This window comes from Pseudophryne corroboree, chromosome 12 (genome assembly GCF_028390025.1).
Source record: "Pseudophryne corroboree isolate aPseCor3 chromosome 12, aPseCor3.hap2, whole genome shotgun sequence".
NCBI lineage: Eukaryota > Metazoa > Chordata > Amphibia > Anura > Myobatrachidae > Pseudophryne > Pseudophryne corroboree.
Window position 1 is genome coordinate 65,605,881 of NC_086455.1, and position 23,094 is coordinate 65,628,974.

General features: G+C 47.3%; 1 protein-coding gene across 2 annotated transcripts in view; it reads right to left on the bottom strand.

Moving 5' to 3' along the window:
• Positions 1-6,876: 6,876 nt before the first annotated feature.
• Positions 6,877-23,094, bottom strand: part of LOC134980679 (serine protease inhibitor A6-like) — a 91,170-nt gene continuing 74,952 nt past the window's right edge. For both annotated transcript variants that reach the window (XM_063947600.1, XM_063947601.1), the window contains 2 exons: positions 20,958-21,105; positions 6,877-7,173 (listed from right to left, as the gene is read on the bottom strand). In XM_063947600.1, coding sequence (XP_063803670.1) covers positions 6,982-7,173; positions 20,958-21,105 — 340 coding nt within the window. In that variant the 3' untranslated portion in view covers positions 6,877-6,981. The remainder of the gene's footprint in view (positions 7,174-20,957; positions 21,106-23,094) is intronic.

The window sequence follows — 23,094 nt, forward strand, 5'->3', positions numbered from 1 at the left end:
TGATTTGCTAATGGTATAAAACAACTGCGAGAGCTGCATATATATATATATATATATATATATATATATATATATAATATTTGTACCCATCTCTTCTTGAGTTTATTGATGTGCTCACACTGATAGAAGGTTCAGGCACATGGGGATTTAAAATAAGAATTTACTCACCGGCAATTCTATTTCTCGTAGTCCGTAGTGGATGCTGGGAACTCCGTAAGGACCATGGGGAATAGCGGGCTCCGAAGGAGGCTGGGCACTCTAGAAAGATTTATGACTACCTGGTGTGCACTGGCTCCTCCCACCATGACCCTCCTCCAAGCCTCAGTTAGGACACCGTGCCCGGACGAGCAGACATAATAAGGAAGGATTTAGAATCCCGGGTAAGACTCTTACCAGCCACACCAATCACACCGTACAACTCGTGATACTATATCCAGTTTGACAGTATGAAAACAACTGAGCCTCTCAACAGATGGCTCAACAATAACCCTTTAGTTAACAATAACTATTTACAAGTATTGCAGACAATCCGCACTTGGGATGGGCGCCCAGCATCCACTACGGACTACGAGAAATAGAATTACCGGTGAGTAAATTCTTATTTTCTCTAACGTCTTAGTGGATGCTGGGAACTCCGTAAGGACCATGGGGATTATACCAAAGCTCCCAAACGGGCGGGAGAGTGCGGATGACTCTGTAGCACCGAATGAGAGAACTCCAGGTCCTCCTCAGCCAGGGTATCAAATTTGTAGAATTTTGCAAATGTGTTTGCCCCTGACCAAGTAGCTGCTCGGCAAAGTTGTAAAGCCGAGACCCCTCGGGCAGCCGCCCAAGATGAGCCCACCTTCCTTGTGGAATGGGCATTTACAGATTTTGGCTGTGGCATGCCTGCCACAGAATGTGCAAGCTGAATTGTACTACAAATCCAGCGAGCAATAGACTGCTTAGAAGCAGGAGCACCCAGCTTGTTGGGTGCATACAGGATAAACAGCGAGTCAGATTTTCTGACTCCAGCCGTCCTGGAAACATATATTTTCAGGGCCCTGACAACGTCTAGCAACTTGGAGTCCTCCAAATCCTTAGTAGCCGCAGGCACCACAATAGGTTGGTTCAGGTGAAACGCTGACACCACCTTAGGGAGAAACTGGGGACAAGTCCTCAATTCTGCCCTATCCATATGGAAAATCAGATAAGGGCTTTTACATGATAAAGCCGCCAATTCTGACACTCGCCTGGCTGAAGCCAAGGCCAATAACATGACCACTTTCCACGTGAGATATTTCAGATCCACGGTTTTTAGTGGCTCAAACCAATGTGATTTTAAGAAACTCAACATCACGTTGAGATCCCAAGGTGCCACAGGAGGCACAAATGGGGGCTAAATATGCAGCACTCCTTTCACAAATGTCTGAACTTCAGGTACTGAAGCTAGTTCTTTTTGAAAGAAAATCGACAGAGCCGAGATCTGTACTTTAATGGAGCCTAGTTTTAGGCCCATATTCACTCCTGCTTGCAGGAAATGCAGAAATCGACCTAGTTGAAATTCCTCTGTTGGGGCCTTTTTGGCCTCGCACCATGCAACATATTTCCGCCATATGCGGTGATAATGCTTTGCCGTAACATCTTTCCTGGCCTTAATAAGCGTAGGAATGACTTCTTCCGGAATACCCTTTTCCTTTAGGATCCGGTGTTCAACCGCCATGCCGTCAAACGCAGCCGCGGTAAGTCTTGGAACAGACAGGGCCCCTGTTGTAGCAGGTCCTGTCTGAGCGGTAGAGGCCACGGGTCCTCTGAGAGCATCTCTTGAAGTTCCGGGTACCACGCTCGTCTTGGCCAATCCGGAACCACGAGAATGGTGTTTACTCCTCGCTTTCTTATTATTCTCAATACCTTTGGTATGAGAGGCAGAGGAGGGAACACATAAACCGACTGGTACACCCATGGTGTCACTAGAGCGTCCACAGCTATCGCCTGAGGGTCCCTTGACCTGGTGCAATATCTTTTTAACTTTTTGTTGAGGCGGGACGCCATCATGTCCACCTGTGGTTTTTCCCAACGGTTTACAAGCATCTGGAAGACTTCTGGATGAAGTCCCCACTCTCCCGGGTGGAGGTCGTGTCTGCTGAGGAAGTCTGCTTCCCAGTTGTCCACTCCTGGAATGAACACTGCTGACAGTGCTAGTACATGATTCTCCGCCCATCGGAGAATTCTTGTGGCTTCCGCCATCGCCATCCTGCTTCTTGTGCCGCCCTGTCGATTTACATGGGCGACTGCCGTGATGTTGTCTGACTGGATCAGCACCGGCTGGTGTAGGAGCAGGGATTTTGCTTGACTTAGGGCATTGTAGATGGCCCTTAGTTCCAGAATATTTATGTGAAGGGAAGTCTCCTGACTCGACCATAGTCCTTGGAAGTTTCTTCCCTGTGTGACTGCCCCCCAGCCTCGAAGGCTGGCATCCGTGGTCACCAGGACCCAGTCCTGTATGCCGAACCTGCGGCCCTCTAGAAGATGGGCACTCTGCAGCCACCACAGTAGCGACACCCTGGTTCTTGGAGACAGGGTTATCAAGCGATGCATCTGAAGATGCGATCCGGACCACTGGTCCAACAGGTCCCACTGAAAGATTCTGGCATGGAACCTGCCGAAGGGAATTGCTTCGTAAGAAGCCACCATCTTTCCCAGGACCCGCGTGCAGCGATGCACTGATACCTGTTTTGGTTTCAGGAGGTCTCTGACTAGAGATGACAACTCCCTGGCTTTCTCCTCCGGGAGAAACACTTTTTTCTGGACTGTATCCAGAATCATACCCAGGAACAGTAGCCGTGTCGTCGGAACCAGCTGTGACTTTGGGATATTCAGAATCCAGCCGTGCTGGTGCAGCACCTCCTGAGATAGTGCTACTCCCACCAACAACTGTTCCTTGGACCTCGCTTTTATTAGGAGATCGTCCAAGTACGGGATAATTAAAACTCCCCTTTTTCGAAGGAGTATCATCATTTCCGCCATAACCTTGGTAAATACCCTCGGTGCCGTGGACAGTCCAAACGGCAGCGTCTGGAATTGGTAATGGCAATCCTGTACCACAAATCTGAGGTACTCCTGGTGAGGATGGTAAATGGGGACATGCAAGTAAGCATCCTTGATGTCCAGGGATACCATGTAATCCCCCTCGTCCAGGCTCGCAATAACCGCCCTGAGCGATTCCATCTTGAACTTGAATTTTTTTATGTATGTGTTCAAGGATTTCAAATTTAAAATGGGTCTCACCGAACCGTCCGGTTTCGGTACCACAAATAGTGTGGAATAGTAACCCCGGCCTTGTTGAAGTAGGGGTACCTTGATTATCACCTGCTGGGAATACAGCTTGTGAATTGCCGCTAGCACCGCCTCCCTGTCTGAGGGAGCAATCGGCAAGGCAGATTTTAGGAACCGGTGGGGTGGAGACGCCTCGAATTCCAGTTTGTACCCCTGAGATACTATTTGAAGGATCCAGGGATCCACCTGTGAGCGAGCCCACTGATCGCTGAAATTCTTGAGGCGGCCCCCCACCGTACCTGGCTCCGCCTGTGGAGCCCCACCGTCATGCGGCGGACTTGGAAGAAGAAGCGGGGGAGGACTTTTGCTCCTGGGAACCTGCTGTTTGTTGCAGCCTTTCTCCCCTACCTCTGCCTCTGGACAGAAAGGACCCGCCTTTTCCACGCCTGTTTCTCTGGGTCCGAAAGGACTGAACCTGATAAAACGGCGCCTTCTTAGGCTGTGAGGGGACATGGGGTAAAAATGCTGACTTCCCAGACGTTGCTGTGGAAACTAGGTCCGAGAGACCATCCCCAAATAATTCCTCACCCTTATATGGTAACACTTCCATGTGCTTTTTTGAATCTGCATCTCCTGTCCACTGGCGAGTCCATAAGCCTCTCCTAGCAGAAATGGACAATGCACTTACTTTAGATGCCAATCGGCAGATTTCCCTTTGTGCATCTCTCATATATAAGACTGAGTCTTTTATATGGTCTATGGTTAACAGGATCGTGTCTCTGTCTAATGTGTCAATATTTTCTGACAGTTTATCTGACCACGCAGCGGCAGCACTGCACATCCAAGCTGACGCAATAGCTGGCCTAAGTATAATGCCTGTGTGTGTATATACAGACTTCAGGATCGCCTCCTGCTTTCTATCAGCAGGTTCCTTGAGGGCGGCCGTATCCGGAGACGGTAGTGCCACCTTTTTAGACAAACGTGTGAGCGCTTTATCCACTGGTAGCGGGCGTTTTAGAGCCCCTGACGACCCATGCGACGCCTGGGCAGGCACGAGCTGAGAAGTCGGCTGTCCCACATTTGGCATGTCGTCGATTTTCTTATATAAGGAGTCTATACGTGCACTCATTACTTTCCATAAGCCCATCCACTCAGGTGTCTGCCCCGCAGGGGGTGACATCCCTTCTAAAGGCATCTGCTCCGCCTCCACATCATTATCCTCATCAAACATGTCGACACAGCCGTACCGACACACCGCACACACACAAGGAATGCTCCGAATGAGGACAGGACCCACAAAAGCCCTTTGGGGGGACAGAGTGAGAGTATGCCAGCACACACCAGAGCGCTATATAATGCAGGGACTGACTGAGTTATGTCCCCTATAGCTGCTTTTTATATTATATATATATATATTGCGCCTAAATTTAGTGCCCCCCCCCCCTCTCTGTTTTTACCCTGTTCTGAAGTGTAGACTGCAGGGGAGAGCCAGGGAGCTTCCTTCCAGCGAATCTGTGAAAGAGAAATGGCGCCAGTGTGTCTGAGGGAGATAGCTCCGCCCCTTTTCCGCGGCCTATTCTCCCGCTTTTTCCTGGATTCTGGCAGGGGTATTTACCACATATATAGCCTCTGGGGCTATATATTGTGGTATTTTTGCCAGCCAAGGTGTTTTTATTGCTGCTCAGGGCGCCCCCCCCCCCCCCAGCGCCCTGCACCCTCAGTGACCGGAGTGTGAAGTGTGCATGAGGAGCAATGGCGCACAGCTGCAGTGCTGTGCGCTACCTTGGTGAAGACTGATGTCTTCTGCCGCCGTTTTTCCGGACCTCTTCTTGCTTCTGGCTCTGTAAGGGGGGCGGCGGCGCGGCTCCGGGACCGAACACCAAGGACTGGGCCTGCGGTCGATCCCTCTGGAGCTAATGGTGTCCAGTAGCCTAAGAAGCCCAATCCGGCTGCAAGCAGGCGAGTTCGCTTCTTCTCCCCTTAGTCCCTCGCTGCAGTGAGCCTGTTGCCAGCAGGTCTCACTGAAAATAAAAAACCTAAATCTATACTTTCTTTCTAAGGGCTCAGGAGAGCCCCTAGTGTGCATCCAACCTCGGCCGGGCACGAAATCTAACTGAGGCTTGGAGGAGGGTCATGGTGGGAGGAGCCAGTGCACACCAGGTAGTCATAAATCTTTCTAGAGTGCCCAGCCTCCTTCGGAGCCCGCTATTCCCCATGGTCCTTACGGAGTTCCCAGCATCCACTAGGACGTTAGAGAAAGTACATTTGTGCCCAGATAAATTTCATTTCTTATTGCCACATGAAGAAATGTTTGTTTTCTCAATGCAATTTACCAGCAGTCCCTTGCCGGGACATGTACTGTAGCTTACCCTTTCACTTTTCTTCTGCATGGGGACCTGGACTGTCTAATGTACATGTATGACCCCCCATGCCATGCATGTGCGAGTTCAGTCTGACATGGAGGCTGCAATGGCTAAATCTAACTGAACTGAGCTGTTCTGAGCTGGATAAGATGGGCATTACCGCAGTCGTCCTAGACAGCTATGGAGACTGTGGCTGCAAATGCGAAAGAGGGCATTAGGCATTTTCTAAATAAAGGTCAATCACAACCAATGTCCATTTAGGTTGTGCCACCTGGGGAATGTCATTATTCCATAATATCCATTTGTAATAAAGAATGTTGTTATTTATAAATGTTGCCAAGAGGATGCTATGTGTAAGAACTAAATTATGATTGGTTACTGAAAGTCCCATGAGGAACTATAAACATTGGACTGGAAAAGCACTTTATCAGGGGTTAAGTCAAAGCAGTGAAGTTCATTCAGGCATTCCCATTGTTCCCTGTGTTTACCATCCATTGTTAAACTCTGGTCCAATTAGAATTTTGAAAACAGGACCCAGCAGTGGGGCGAGCAAGACACCTGGGTAATGAAGCCCAGTTTTGTCCCCCCCAGTCTGAACATCTATCCCAACTAGGAGAGGACTCTTCCCAGGACAGAATAGGAAGATGGGATAAAAACCTTAGTACTGTCTGATTCTGTGTAAATCCAGAGGTAGTGGTCTGCCAGGTACTCCACTGTGGATTATATTGCTGTGAAGACAAGTGCATCTCTTCTGGACATTGGACTTTATATGGGGTCCGCTACCTTATCATACCTGTTAGCATTTGATACCTGGGACCTTATTCATGGTTACTCACTTGGCACTTGTTAGTGTGTAATTTATAATTGTGCAGTGCTACTTGTAGTTAAACAACATATGTCTCGTATTGTTTCCAACTGTGCTGCCTGAGTGATCTAACAAACCCCTAAAGGAACCAGGTCCTCTCTCCAGCATAATAGGCTGCCAGGGGCAGACCGCTGGTCAGAGATGTTGTAAATGCTCAGATCCATCCATCTACTCTTCAAATGACCAGTCCTTAAGGGATCTTTATTTTGGGGCATGTCCTTCAAAAATGAGGGTGTGCTTAGACAGGAAACTGAATGATGGGTAATGGCTAGTAGGGCCATGGGGGTGGCAATTTGTATCCCAGGGTTGCTGGGAATTGTGATGTACAAAAAATGTAAAGTAATAACTCACCCACACAATGCACTTCTACGGACAAATAGTCAATAACAGAAATTTGTTAGTGTAAACACTTTATTATGCCTAAACAGTGTATGAACCTTCCATGCACCACAGACATGTTTTTATTTTCGGCACTGAAGATACAGCACTAAGGTGCATTTATTTCGCTGATGGGTCTGTGACTCTCCCCATTAAGAGTATGGTGTCGGCATCTTCACTGTAAACCAGTACAAGGAATGGCCGGTTAACCTTCAGTTCTGGGGCTTCGGTTTTCACATAGGTCTGTGTGGCGGAACCACTTCTTGTTTCTATCTCTTCCTCAGAGATGCTGAATGTAGACTTGTGGCAAATCTGTAGACAGTAGGTGAATGAAATGAATGGTCTTATGGGTTGGCTCTTACACCTAACAGACTACTGCTATTTCTTTATGCAACATTTTATACTCAGTCATATCCCACCGACCCAAACTATTGTCCAAATAGAGAGCATTAAGCCGGGCTAGGGCACATACATATGCATACAGGGGTGTATTTAGCAATTAATACTTGTGGGATATTCCTGATAACACATAGTTTCATTGGTTTTCCTGCACATATTAAATATCCCTTGAATGTATAGTATCCATGAGGGACTGTACATGATATCACCGATCCTCCATTTTCGATCTCAGAAACCTATGGGGTCTGCTTAGTTGCAGAATCAGTTCTGGACTGCATCACATCATCAGAGTGCCCAACTGCCGAAGAACTGATAGCATTAGCGAGTACATTGTAATACTTGCTGGTGATCATTAACACATTTAACTGATGCTTAATTTGTAATTGCTACGAATAGAGGCAATAGGAAATTATAATTATTAGATCTAGAACTCAATCATTTATAAACATGCCCCATAGAAACAAATGGAAGTTGTATGTGAGACCGACAGAGGCATAGTAGCACAGTACACTTACTGAGGACAACATGAATGAGGGTAAAGCCGCTTCCCTGGAGAAATAAAGCTTCACTATCAGTACATATTTCTCTGACGTCCTAGTGGATGCTGGGGACTCCGTAAGGACCATGGGGAATAGCGGCTCCGCAGGAGACTGGGCACAAAAGTAAAAGCTTTAGGACTACCTGGTGTGCACTGGCTCCTCCCCCTATGACCCTCCTCCAAGCCTCAGTTAGATTTTTGTGCCCGAACGAGAAGGGTGCACACTAGGTGGCTCTCCTGAGCTGCTTAGTGAAAAAGTTTAAGTTAGGTTTTTTATTTTCAGTGAGTCCTGCTGGCAACAGGCTCACTGCATCGAGGGACTAAGGGGAGAAGAAGCGAACTCACCTGCGTGCAGAGTGGATTGGGCTTCTTAGGCTACTGGACATTAGCTCCAGAGGGACCGATCACAGGCCCAGCCATGGATGGGTCCCAGAGCCGCGCCGCCGGCCCCCTTACAGAGCCAGAAGACAGAAGAGGTCCGGAAAATCGGCGGCAGAAGACGTCCTGTCTTCAACAAGATAGCGCACAGCACTGCAGCTGTGCGCCATTGCTCTCAGCACACTTCACACTCCGGTCACTGAGGGTGCAGGGCGCTGGGGGGGGGGCGCCCTGAGACGCAATAGAAACACCTTGGATGGCAAAAAAATGCATCACATATAGCTCCTGGGCTATATGGATGAATTTAACCCCTGCCAGAATACACACAAAAACGGGAGATAAGGCCGCCGAGAAGGGGGCGGAGCCTATCTCCTCAGCACACTGGCGCCATTTTCTCTCACAGCTCAGTTGGAGGGAAGCTCCCTGGCTCTCCCCTGCAGTCACTACACTACAGAAAGGGTTAAAAAAGAGAGGGGGGCACTAATTACGCGCAGTATTAAAAATACAGCAGCTATAAGGGGAAAAACACTTATATAAGGTTATCCCTGTATATATATAGCGCTCTGGTGTGTGCTGGCATACTCTCCCTCTGTCTCCCCAAAGGGCTAGTGGGGTCCTGTCCTCGATCAGAGCATTCCCTGTGTGTGTGCTGTGTGTCGGTACGTTTGTGTCGACATGTATGAGGAGAAAAATGATGTGGAGACGGAGCAGATTGCCTGTAATAGTGATGTCACCCCCTAGGGGGTCGACACCTGAGTGGATGAACTGTTGGAAGGAATTACGTGACAGTGTCAGCTCTGTATAAAAGACAGTGGTTGACATGAGACAGCCGGCTACTCAGCTTGTGCCTGTCCAGACGTCTCATAGGCCGTCAGGGGCTCTAAAGCGCCCGTTACCTCAGATGGCAGATATAGACGCCGACACGGATACTGACTCCAGTGTCGACGGTGAAGAGACAAATGTGACTTCCAGTAGGGCCACACGTTACATGATTGAGGCAATGAAAAATGTTTTACACATTTCTGATAATACGAGTACCACCAAAAAGGGGTATTATGTTCGGTGAGGAAAAACTACCTGTAGTTTTCCTGAATCTGAGAAATTAAATGAGGTGTGTGATGAAGCGTGGTTTTCCCCCGATAACAACTGATAATTTCTAAAATGTTATTGGCATTATATCCTTTCCCGCCAGAGGTTAGGGTGCGTTGGGAAACACCCCCTAGGGTGGATAAAGCGCTCACACGCTTTTAAGAACAAGGGCTCTACCCTCTCCTGAGATGGCCGCCCTTAAGGATCCTGCTGATAGAAAGCAGGAGGGTATCCTAAAATGTATTTACACACATACTGGTGTTATACTGCGACCAGCAATCGCCTCAGCCTGGATGTGCAGTGCTGGGTTGGCGTGGTCGGATTCCCTGACTGAAAATATTGATACCCTAGATAGGGACAGTATATTATTGCCTATAGAGCATTTAAAAGATGCATTTCTATATATGCGTGATGCACAGCGGAATATTTGCCGACTGGCATCAAGTCTAAGTGCGTTGTCCATTTCTGCCAGTAGAGGGTTATGGACACGACAGTGGTCAGGTGATGCGGATTCCAAACGGCATTTGGAAGTATTACCTTATTAAGGGGAGGAGTTATTTGGGGTCGGTCTTTCAGACCTGGTGGCCACGGCAACAGCTGGGAAATCCACGTTTGTACCCCAGGTCGCCTCTCAACATAAGAAGACGCCGTATTATCAGGCGCAGTCCTTTCGTGGGCAAGCGGGCAAAAAGTTTCCTCTTTTCTGCCCCGTGACAGAGGGAGAGGAAAATAGGCTGCAGAAATCAGCCAGTTCCCAGGAACAGAAGCCCTCTCCCGCCTCTGCCAAGCCCTCAGTATGACGCTGGGGCTTTACAAGCAGAATCAGGCACGGTGGGGGCCCGTCTCAATGAATTTCAGCGCGCAGTGGGCTCACTCGCAAGTAGACCCCTGGATCCTTCAGGTGATATCTCAGGGGTACAAATTGGAATTCGAGACGTCTCCCCCTCGCCGTTTTCCTAAAGTCGGCTTTACCGACGTCTCCCTCTGACAGGGAGGCAGTTTTGGAAGCCATTCACAAGCTGTATTCCCAGCAGGTAATAATCAAGGTACCCCTCCTGCAACAGGGAACGGGGTATTATTCCACACTGTTGTGGTACCGAAGCCGGACGGCTCGGTGAGACCGATTCTAAATCAAAAATCTTTGAACACTTACATACGGAGGTTCAAATTCAAGTTGGAGTCACTCAGAGCAGTGATTGCGAACCTGGAAGAAGGGGACTACATGATGTCTCGGGACATCAAGGATGCTTACCTTCATGTCCCAATTTACCCTTCTCACCAAGGGTACCTCAGGTTTGTGGTACAGAACTGTCACTATCAGTTTCAGACGCTGCCGTTTGGATGGTCCACGGCACCCCAGGTCTTTACCAAGGTAACGGCCGAAATGATGATACTCCTTCGAAGGAAGGGAGTTTTAGTTATCCCTTACTTGGACGATCTCCTGATAAGGGTAAGATCCAGAGAACAGTTGGAGGTCGGTGTAGCACTATCTCAGGTAGTGTTGCGGCAGCACGGTTGGATTCTCAATATTCCAAAATCGCAGCTGGTTCCGACGACTCGTCTTCTGTTCCTAGGGATGATCCTGGACACAGTCCAGAAAAAGGTGTTTCTCCCGGAGGAGAAAGCCAGGGAGTTATCCGAGCTAGTCAGGAACCTCCTAAAACCGAGCCAAGTCTCAGTGCATCAATGCACAAGGGTTCTGGGAAAAATGGTGGCTTCCTACGAAGCAATCCCATTCGGCAGATTCCACGCAAGAACTTTCCAGTGGGACCTGCTGGACAAATGGTCCGGGTCGCATCTTCAGATGCATCAGCGGATAACCCTGTCACCAAGGACAAGGGTGTCCCTCCTGTGGTGGTTGCAGAGTGCTCATCTTCTAGAGGGCCGCAGATTCGGCATTCAGGACTGGGTCCTGGTGACCACGGATGCCAGCCTGCGAGGCTGGGGAGCAGTCACACAGGGAAGGAATTTCCAGGGCTTGTGGTCAAGCCTGGAGACATCACTTCACATAAATATCCTGGAGCTAAGGGCCATCTACAATGCTCTAAGCCTAGCAAGACCTCTGCTTCAAGGTCAGCCGGTGCTGATCCAGTCAGACAACATCACGGCAGTCGCCCACGTAAACAGACAGGGCGGCACAAGAAGCAGGAGGGCAATGGCAGAAGCTGCAAGGATTCTTCGCTGGGCGGAAAATCATGTGATAGCACTGTCAGCAGTGTTCATTCCGGGAATGGACAACTGGGAAGCAGACTTCCTCAGCAGATCAGGCAATAGCTGTAGACGCTCTGGTAACACCGTGGGTGTACCGGTCAGTGTATGTGTTCCATCCTCTGCCTCTCATACACAAGGTACTGAGAATTATAAGATGGAGAGGAGTAAGCACTATATTTGTGACTCCGGATTGGCCAAGAAGGACTTGGTAACCGGAACTTCAAGAGATGCTCACGGAGGATCCGTGGCCTCTACCTCTAAGAAGGGACCTGCTCCAGCAAGGACCCTGTCTGTTCCAAGACTTACCGCGGCTGCGTTTGACGGCATGGCGGTTGAACGCCGGATCCTGAAGGAAAAAGGCATTCCGGATGAAGTCATCCCTATCCTGATCAAAGCCAGGAAGGATGTAACCGCAAAACATTATCACCGCATTTGGCGAAAATATGTTGCGTGGTGCGAGGCCAGTAAGGCCGACGGAGGAATTTCAACTGGGTCGATTCCTACATTTCCTGCAAACAGGAGTGTCTATGGGCCTGAAATTGGGGTCCATTAAGGTTCAAATTTCGGCCCTGTCAATTTTCTTCCAAAAAGAACTAGCTTCAGTCCCTGAAGTTCAGACGTTTGTAAAAGGGGTACTGTATATACAGCCTCCTTTTGTGCCTCCAGTGGCACCTTGGGATCTCAATGTAGTTTTTGGGTTCCAAAAGTCACATTGGTTTGAACCACTTAAATCTGTGGAGTTAAAATATCTCACATGGAAGGTGGTCATGCTGTTGGCCCTGGCCTGGGCCAGGCGCATGTCAGAATTGGCGGCTTTATCCTGTAAAAGCCCTTATCTGATTTTCCATTCGGACAGGGCGGAATTGAGGACTCGTCCTCAGTTTCTCCCTAAGGTGGTTTCAGCGTTTCACCTGAACCAACCTATGGTGGTGCCTGCGGCTACTAGGGACTTGGAGGACTCCAAGTTGCTAGACATTGTCAGGGCCCTGAAAATATATGTTTTCAGGACGGCTGGAGTCAGAAAATCTGACTCGCTGTTTATCCTGTATGCACCCAACAAGCTGGGTGCTCCTGCTTCTAAGCAGACTATTGCTCGTTGGATTTGTAGTACAATTCAGCTTGCACATTCTGTGGCAGGCCTGCCACAGCCAAAAATCTGTAAATGCCCACTCCACAAGGGAGGTGGGCTCATCTTGGGCGGCTGCCCGAGGGGTCTCGGCTTTACAACTTTGCCGAGCAGCTACTTGGTCAGGAGCAAATACGTTTGTAAAATTCTACAAATTTGATACCCTGGCTGAGGAGGACCTGGAGTTCTCTCATTTGGTGCTGCAGAGTCATCCGCACTCTCCCGCCCGTTTGGGAGCTTTGGTATAATCCCCATGGTCCTTACGGAGTCCCCAGCATCCACTAGGACGTCAGAGAAAATAAGAATTTACTTACCGATAATTCTATTTCTCGTAGTCCGTAGTGGATGCTGGGCGCCCATCCCAAGTGCGGATTGTCTGCAATACTGGTACATAGTTATTGTTACCAAAAAATCGGGTTATTGCTGTAGTGAGCCATCTTTTCTAGAGGCTCCTCTGTTATCATGCTGTTAACTGGGTTTAGATCACAAGTTATATGGTGTGATTGGTGTGGCTGGTATGAGTCTTACCCGGGATTCAAAATCCTTCCTTATTGTGTACGCTCGTCCGGGCACAGTATCCTAACTGAGGCTTGGAGGAGGGTCATAGGGGGAGGAGCCAGTGCACACCAGGTAGTCCTAAAGCTTTTACTTTTGTGCCCAGTCTCCTGCGGAGCCGCTATTCCCCATGGTCCTTACGGAGTCCCCAGCATCCACTACGGACTACGAGAAATAGAATTATCGGTAAGTAAATTCTTATTTTTCCTCCTCCATAGTACTTAGCTGCATGAAGTATGGTTACATATCATATGATGGCCCCTGAACTGACAATCTTTTATCTTCAGATAGATACTTTGCTTTTCACTCTTTCAGCATGAACACTCAGGGCTCTCTCTCGCTTTCTCTCATCTCTCTCTCATTCCTTCTCTCTCCACCTCTTTTACTCTTATCACTTTCTTCCTCCCTCTCTCTCTCATTCCCTCTCTCATTCATCACTCTTTTTCCCTACCTCTTTCCTCTGCCATCTCTCTATCCCTTTCAAATTCGCTCTCCCCTGCAACCGTTCTGTCTTTTTCTCTCTTCCCCTCTCTCTTATTCACCCCCCCCATTTCACTCTTCCTCTCTCATTCTTCCATCTCTTTCTCTCCCCCCTCTCTCTCGCTCTCTCTCTCGTTCCTTCTCTCTAACTCTTTTTTCTCTCTCCATCTCATATACCCTCTCTCTTTCATTCACCCCAATTTCTCTAACGTCCTAGTGGATGCTGGGGACTCCGTCAGGACCATGGGGAATAGCGGGCTCCGCAGGAGACAGGGCACATCTAAAAAGCTTTTTAGGTCACATGGTGTGTACTGGCTCCTCCCCCTATGACCCTCCTCCAAGCCTCAGTTAGGTTTTTGTGCCCGTCCGAGAAGGGTGCAAACTGGATGGCTCTCTTAAGGAGCTATTTAGTAAAGTTTTTTTTTAGGTTTCTAATCAGTGATTCCTGCTGGCGACAGGATCACTGCAACGAGGGACTTAGGGGAGAGACTGGCAACTCACCTGCGTGCAGGAGGATTGAAGTCTTAGGCTACTGGACACTGAGCTCCAGAGGGAGTCGGAACACAGGTCAGCCTGGGGTTCGTCCCGGAGCCGCGCCGCCGATCCCCCTTACAGACGCTGAAGAAAGACGGCGGAACGGAGGTCCGGAAACAGGCGGCAGAAGACTTCACAGTCTTCAGAGAGGTAGCGCACAGCACTGCAGCTGTGCGCCATTGTTGTCACACGGCTCACTGACACGGTCACGGAGGGTGCAGGGCGCTGCTGGGGGCGCCCTGGGCAGCAATATAAATACCTATTTGGCAAATAAATACATCACATATAGCCATTAAGGCTATATGTATGTATTTTAACCCAGGCCAGTTATTAAAAAACCGGGAGGAAAAGCCCGCCGAAAAGGGGGCGGAGCTTATTCTCCTCAGCACTCAGCGCCATTTTCCTGATCAGCTCCGCTGGTGAGGAAGGCTCCCACTCTCCCCTGCACTGCACTACAGAAACAGGGTTAAAAGAGAAGGGGGGCATAAATTGGCGATATAATGATATATTAAGAGCGCATATATAGAAACAACACCTTCTAGGGTTGTTATATACATTATAGCGCTTTTGGTGTGTGCTGGCAAACTCTCCCTCTGTCTCCCCAAAGGGCTAGTGGGTCCTGTCCTCTATCAGAGCATTCCCTGTGTGTGTGCTGTATGTCGGTACGTGTGTGTCGACATGTATGAGGAAAATGTTGGTGAGGAGGCGGAGCAAATTGCCTGTAATGTTGATGTCACTCTCTAGGGAGTCGACACCGGAATGGATGGTCTACTTATGGAATTACGTGATAATGTCAACACGCTGCAAGACGGTTGACGACATGAGATGGCCGGCGGACAAATTAGTACCGGTCCAGGCGTCTCAGACACCGTCAGGGGCTTGTAAAAACGCCCATTTACCTCAGTCGGTCGACAGACACAGACATGGACACTGACCCCAGTGTCGACGGTGAAGAAACATACGTAATTTTCCTTTAGGGCCACGAGTTACATGTTAAGGGCAATGAAGGAGCTGTTACATATTTCTGATACTACAAGTACCACAAATAAGGGTATTTTGTAGGGTGTGAATAAACTACTTGTAGTTTTGCCTGAATCAGATAAATTAAATGAAGTGTGTGATGATACGTGGGGTTCCTCCGATAGAAAGTTATGGGCGGTATACCCTTTCCCGCCAGAAGTAAGGGCGAGTTGGGAAACACACCTTAGGGTGGATAAGGCGCTCACACGCTTATAAAAACATGGCGTTACCGTCTCTAGATACGGCCGCCCTCAAGAAGCCAGCTGATAGGAAGCTGAAAAATATCATGACAGTATATACACACATACTGGTGTTATACTACGACCAGCAATCGCCTCAGCCTGGATGTGCAGCGCTGAGGGGGCTTGGTCGGATTTCCTGACTGAAAATTTTGATACCCTTGACAGGGACAAGATTTTATTGACTATAGAGCATTTTAAGGATGCATTTCTATATATGCGTGATGCGCAGAGGGATATTTGCATTCTGGCATCAAGAGTAAATGTGATTTACATATCTGCCAGACGAAGACACGACAGTGGTCAGGTGAGGCAGATTCCAGACGGCATGTGGAAGTATTGCCGTATAAAGGGGCGGTCCATCGGACCTGGTGGCCATGGCAACAGCTGAAAAATCCACTTTTTGTTACCCCGAATCACATATCGGCAAAAAAGGACACAGTCTTTTCAGTCTCAGTCCTTTCGTCCCCATAGGGGCAGGCGGGCAAAGGCCAGTCATATCTGCCCAGGGGTAGAGGAAAGGGAAGAAGACTGCAGCAAGCAGCCCATTCCCAGGAACAGAAGCCCCTCACAGCTTCTGCCAAGTCCGCAGCATAACGCTGGGGCCGTACAAGCGGACTCAGGTGCGGTAGGGGGTCATCTCAAGAGTTTCAGTACGCAGGGGGCTCACTCGCAAGGGAACTCCGGGATCCTACATGTAGTATCCCAGGTGTACATTGGAAATTCGAGACATCTCCCCCTCACACAATTCACAGGCTGTATTCCCAGCAGGTGATAATCAAAGTACCCCTCTTACAACATGGAAGGGGGTAGTATTCCACACTATATTGTGGTACTGAAGCCAACCGGCTCGGTGAGATCTGAAATATTTGAACACTTACATACAAGCGTTCAAATCAAGATGGAGTCACTCAGAGCAGTGATAGCGAACCAGGAAGAAGGGGACGATATGGTGTCACTGGATATCAGGGACGCTTACCTACAGGTCCAAATTTGCCCTTCTCTCCAAGGGTACTTCAGGTTCTTGGTACAGAACTGTCACTATCAGTTCAGACGCTGCCGTTTGGGTTGTCCACGGCGCCCCGGGTCTTTACCAAGGTAATGGCCGGAATGATGATTTTTCTTAAAAGGAAACATGGACGCTTTCCTGATAAGGGCAAGGTCCAGAGAACAGTTGGAGGTCGGAGTAGCACTATCTTAAGTAGTTCTACGTCAGCACGAGTGGATTCTAAATATTCCAAAATCGCAGCTTTTTCCGATGACACGTCTACTGTTCATAGGGATGATTCTGGACACAGTCCAGAAAAACGTGTTTCTCCCAGTGGAGAAAGCCAGGGAGTTATCCGAGCTAATCGGGATCCTCCTAAAACCAGGAAAAGTGTCAGTGCATCATTGCACAAGAGTCCTGGTAAAAATGGTGGCTTATTACGAAGCAATTCCATTCGGCAGATTTCCCGCAAGAACTCTTCGGTGGGATCTGCTGGACAAATGGTCCGGATCGCATCCTCAGATGCATCAGCGGATAACCCTATATCCAAGGACAAGGGTGTCTCTCCTGTGGTGATTACAGAGTGCTCATCTTCTAGAGGGCCGCAGATTTGGCATTCAGGATTGGATGCCGGTGACCACGGAGGCCAGCCTGAGAGGCTGGAGAACAGTCACACAGGGAAAAAATTTCCAGGGAAGTGTGATTAAGTCTGGAGAATTCTCTCTGCATAAATAAGCTTAGAGCAAATTTATAAGGCTCTAAACTTAGCAAGACCTCTGCTTCAAGGTCAGCCGGTATTGATCCAGTGGGATAACATCACGGCAGTCGCCCACGTAAACAGAAAGGGCGGCACAAGAAGCGGGAGGGCAGTGACAAAACTGCAAGGATTTTTCGCTAGGCGGAAAATCATGTGATAGCACTGTCAGCAGTGTTCTTTCCGGGAGTGGACGACTGGGAAGCAGACTTCCTCAGCAGGCATGACCTCCACCCGGGAGAGTGGAAACTTCATAGGGAAGTTTTTCAGCATGATTGTGGATCGTTGGCAAAGACCAAAGGTGGACATGATAGCGTCCCGCCCGAAAAACGGGACAGGTATTCCGCCAGGTCATGAGACCTTCAGGCGATAGCTGTGGATGTTCTGGTAACACCGTGGGTGTACCAGTCAGTGTATGGGTTCCCTCCTCTGTTTCTCATAACCAAGGTATTGAGAATTATAAGACATAGAGGAGTATGAACTATACTAGTGGCTCCGGATGGGCCAAGAGGGACTTGGTACCCGGAGCTTCAAGAGATGCTCACAGAGGACTAAGGGCCTGGGGAGCTAAGAAGGGACTTGCTTCAGCAAGTACCATGTCTTTTCCAAGAATTACCGCGGCTGCGTTTGACGGCATGGCGGTTGAATACCGGATTCTGAAGGGAAAAAGGCATTCCATAAGAGGTCATACCTACCTTGGTCAAAGCCAGGAAGGAGGTGACCGCACAACGTCATCACCACATGTGGTGAAAATATGTTGCGTGGGTAAGGCCAGGAAGGCTCCACGAAGGAAATTCAACTAGGTCGATTCTGCACTTCCTGAAAACAGGAGTGTTTTGAGCCTCAAATTGGGGTTCATTAAGATTTAAATTTCGGCCCTGTAGATTTTCTTCCAGAAAAAATTGACTTCAGTTCCTGAAGTCCAGATTGTAAAGGGTGTATTCCATATACAGTTCTTTTGTGCCTCTAGGGGCACCGTGAGATCTCAACATAGTGTTGGGATTCCTTAAAATCATATTGGTTTGAACCGCTCAAATCTGTGGATTTGAAATATCTCACATGGAAAGTGACCATGCTGTTGACCAATATCTCACATGGAAAGTGACCATGTTGTTAGTCCTGGCCTCGGCCAGGCGATTGTCAAAAAGAATGGGCGGTTTTGTTTTACAAAAGCCCATATTAGAATTTTCCATTTGAACAGGGCAGAACTGCGGACGCGTCCTCAGTTTCTTCCTAAAGGGGTGTCAGCGTTGTCACCTGAAACAACCTATTGTGGTGCCTGCGGCTACTGGGGACTTGGAGGACTCCAAGTTACTAGACGTTGTCAGGGCCCTAAAAATATATATATATATATATATATATATATATAGTTAGGACGGCTGGAGTCAGAAAGTCTGACTTGCTGTTTATATTGTATGCACCCAACAAGCTGGGTGCTCCTGCTTCTAAGCAGTCTATTGCACGCTAGATTTGTAGTACAATTCAGCTTGCACATTCTGTGGCAGGCCTGCCACAGCCGAAATATGTAGATGCCCATTCCACAAGGAAGGTGGCCTCATCCTGGGCGGCTGCCCGAGGAGTCTCGGCATTATAACTTTGCCGAGCAGCTACGTGGTCAGGGGAGAACACGTTTGTAAAATTTTACAAATTTGATACTCTGGCTAAAGAGGACCTGGAGTTCTCTCATTCGGTGCTGCAGAGTCATCCGCACTCTCCCGCCCGTTTGGGAGCTTTGGTATAATCCCCATGGTCCTGACGGAGTCCCCAGCATCCACTAGGACGTTAGAGAAAATAAGAATTTACTTACCGATAATTCTATTTCTCGTAGTCCGTAGTGGATGCTGGGCGCCCATCCCAAGTGCGGATTGTCTGCAATGCTTGTACATAGTTATTGTTACAAAAATCGGGTTATTACTATTGTTGTGAGCCATTTTTTCAGAGGCTACTTCGTTTTGTTATCATACTGTTAACTGGGTTCAGATCACAAGTTGTACGGTGTGATTGGTGTGGCTGGTATGAGTCTTACCCGGGATTCAAGATCCTTCCTTATTGTGTACGCTCGTCCGGGCACAGTACCTAACTGAGGCTTGGAGGAGGGTCATAGGGGGAGGAGCCAGTACACACCATGTGACCTAAAAAGCTTTTTAGATGTGTCCTGTCTCCTGCGGAGCCCGCTATTCCCCATGGTCCTGACGGAGTCCACAGCATCCACTACGGACTACGAGAAATAGAATTATCGGTAAGTAAATTCTTATTTTTCTCCTCTCTGCGCTCTCTCTCCTTCTCTATAACTTTCTCATTCACTCTCTCAGCTTCCTCTCTGTCTCTTTTTTTCTCTTCTTTCTTCTCTCTCACTCATTCACTACCTTTCTCTCCCTCTCAATCTATTTTTTTTCTCTTCATTTTCATTTTCTCTCCCCTGCTCCCCATTGTCTTGCTCTCTCTCTCTCCCTTTCTATTTCTACTTCTCTCTCCTTTCTTTCTTCCTTAACATCTCTCTCCCTCCCCCTCCCTCTGTCAATCCCTCACTTTTCCTTTATTTCTCTCATTCCCTTTCACTTCCTCTTGTACTCTCTCACTTTTTCCTTCTCCAACTATCATTATCACTCTTTCATTCTTCCTTCCTATTTCTCCCTCTCATTCAATCTCACTCACTATCTTTCTCTCTACCTCTCCACTTATCTCCCCATCTGTTTCTCTCTCTCTTCTCTTTCATTCTCCATCTCTATTTTTCACTAATTTTGTCTTCCTCCTATCTTTCCCTTCCTATTTCTTATTTTCTCTTCTACTCTCTCTTCCTTTATCTCTCTCTCTCCCTTCTTCCTCTGTCAATCCCTCATTCTCCCTCGATCTCTCTCATTCCCTCTCTCTTCCTGTCACATTCTGTCACTTTTCCCTTCTACTACTATCACTGTCTTTGTTTCATTCTTCCCTTTTCTCCTTCTCATTCCATCTAATCCCTCTCTCCCTCTCTTTCTCTTATTCTCCCTCTGTCTCTCTCCCACTTGTTCCACCCTCTCTCCTTCGCTCTCTCCTCCGCTCTATCCTCCTCTTTCCATTCACACCCCTCTCTTTATTCCTACTCATCTCTTTCTCTCTAACTCTCTCTCTCTCTCTCTCTCTCTCTCTCTTTTTTCTCCATCTCTCCTTCACTTCTTCCCTTCCTTTATCTGTCTCATTCACCCCCTCTCCCACACTTTAACTGATTTACATATCACTCTCTCTCCCTCTCTTTCTCTCATGCTCCCTCTCTTGATCTCTCTCCTGCTATTCCATCTCTCCCTCCCTCTCTCTATTCTTTCCATTCCCCGTTCCCTCTCACTATTTCTCTCCCTCCATCCCTTCCTTCCTCTCTTTATCAACTCTCTCTGCCCCTTTCTCACTCACTCTCTCTCCCCATTTTTTCTCATTCTTTCTCTCCTGCTGTTCCTTCCTGACTGAATGAAGTTTTTCTGGGCATTAGAGGGAATATTTGAAAGCACTACTTTCACCCACGAGAACAGAATAACAACTGATTTCTATATGGAAAATGAACAGTCAGTATACAGTGGCACAATAAAGGCAAAGAGCCATACATGATGCTCTATTGATTCAGGATGCGGTGTCTTGCAAATCTATGTACAGTATCTGGCAATCCATTCCCAATCAATCCCTGTGCTGGGCTGAGTTAGAATTGTGTCACACATTGGTGGCAGATTATGTTCATGTAAATGGAGATTTGTGGATGATTGCTCTAGTTAAGGAACGGTTGAATTAGGACAGAAAAACACTGTTTGATTACTTACATTAGAAACTTTGAGTCTTGACTGTTTAGATATCCCAGACAAGTCAGCATTGTCATTAAACATTTGTGTCATCCCCATGGATTTCAAGGCACACTGGATATTGACCTGTCCATCATATGTCAGCTTGGGCATGTAGAAATCTAACATACTGTTGGAAATAAAAAGGTTTGTGTTAGTATTAGATGGAAACCTCCTGGAATCCTGGGGTCCAGGGCCGGATTAAGGCAGGTGGGGACCCCGGGCAACAAACGTGTGGTGGCCCCCACTGCTAAAATTGTTGGGAAAGAAACCCCCCCGCCCCCTCGTGGGTAAACACACATAGCTTTCAGCAAAAGATACTTGCCTCCCACCAGCGCATGTACACACACACATACACACACCAATTGCTGCCAAAGATACCCCCCCCCCAACACTCACTCACCCTGGACGCGCCTCAGCCTGGCCGGTGACAGCAGCACACGCCGGCGACTCAGTCAGTGTCTCGCGGGATAGTGAAGGGAAATCCCAGAGACACTGACTGAGTCACTGGCGTGTGCTGTATCCAGAGCTTCTCGGCGGCCGCCAGCGGCATGTGCTGTATCCGGAGCTCCTCGACGGCCGCAAGAGATGGTTTCAATTTAAAAAGCAAGGGTCTGTCGGGGCCACTAATGTGTGGGGCCCCAGGACAGCCACCCATGTTACCCCTCCCATAATCCGTCTCTGCTGGGGTCATCTCATTCATCACCACGTGTATTATCGTTGTTACAGTTTCTTGTCCTTCACTTGCCTGGACATCTTTTCTATGTACATAAAAATCAGTTTTAGGTTAAAATAAATCTGATCACAAATGAAACACTTTTAGGCACAATTATCATGGTATACATGTTGGTCTTCCGGTCATACTGCTAATAAGTTGACCTAAAAAAAAAATTCTGTTTTGGATCTGGATCTCCTTCGTATTTTGGATCTGGATTGATTTTGCCAAAACCACCCTTGCGGGTTTTGGTTTTGGATCTGGATTTTTTTTTTCTAAAATAATCATCAAAACAGCTAAAATAACAGAATGTGGGTGTGTTTTTGTTCCTACAGTATTATCAACCTCAATAACATTCATTTCCACTCATTTCCAGACTATTCTGAACACCTCACAGCTCACAATATTGTTTTTATTCAATTTAGGCCAAAAGGTATGCACGGAGGTAGCTGGATGGAGCAGCAGCAGCCCTTGGATGTATATACTGGGAGGACAAAATATAAAAAAAAAAGAATCTATTTAAAAAAAGATGCATTAGGCAAGGCTCAATATTTCAGGTCACAAAAAGATGATTAAGGCAAAGAAGAATAAAAAAGATTTAATTTATTTAATTTATTAGAATCAAGTTCTTAATTTCCTCCAAAATATCTTCGAAATGCAAAAAGTTCAGTATATGAGTGTGAATTTTTTTTTTTAATATATTCATTTAATTTAAATGTAACTAATTCATAATTATTTGTAATAATATTAATTTTAATTAATTACAATGTGGTGATAAGAAGAGTTATGAAAATAGGACAATAAGTTATAATAAGAATATAAGTTACAGACACCACACTCTGAAATGGACGGAGCACGCCTGGATGTATTCTGGATGGATATAGCACAAGATATACTGTAAAAAAAAGATGTCTTTTATTTTGGGTGGACTGACAGAACACCCTGAGATGGACTGAGAAGCTGCAGTCCCTGGATGTATACTGGGATGACACAGCACAAAATATTAATTTAAATAAAAAAATATATATTATTTTTTATATCACAAACTGCGGTTATAGTGTTGCACAAATGAATCAAAAATATGTAGAAGTATTTTTTTATATTACACACTGGCAGTTACAGTGTTGCACAAATGAATCAGAAATTATATAATAATTACACACTGTGGTTGACTACACCGACAGCGTTGCACAATATGTTTATGAGTAGGAAATAATATACTGCAGTCTGACTGGCAGTGTCACAGTACTTATAAAAATAAAATAAAAATTGTATAGTACACTGGGAAACAGCAAAGACAAAAAAGTATATATATTTTTTATAATTATAATTTTAAGCTTTCTTTTTTTAGCTTTTATTATTTTAATTTTACACTGGGGCAAAGTCCCTGGATGGATGGACAGT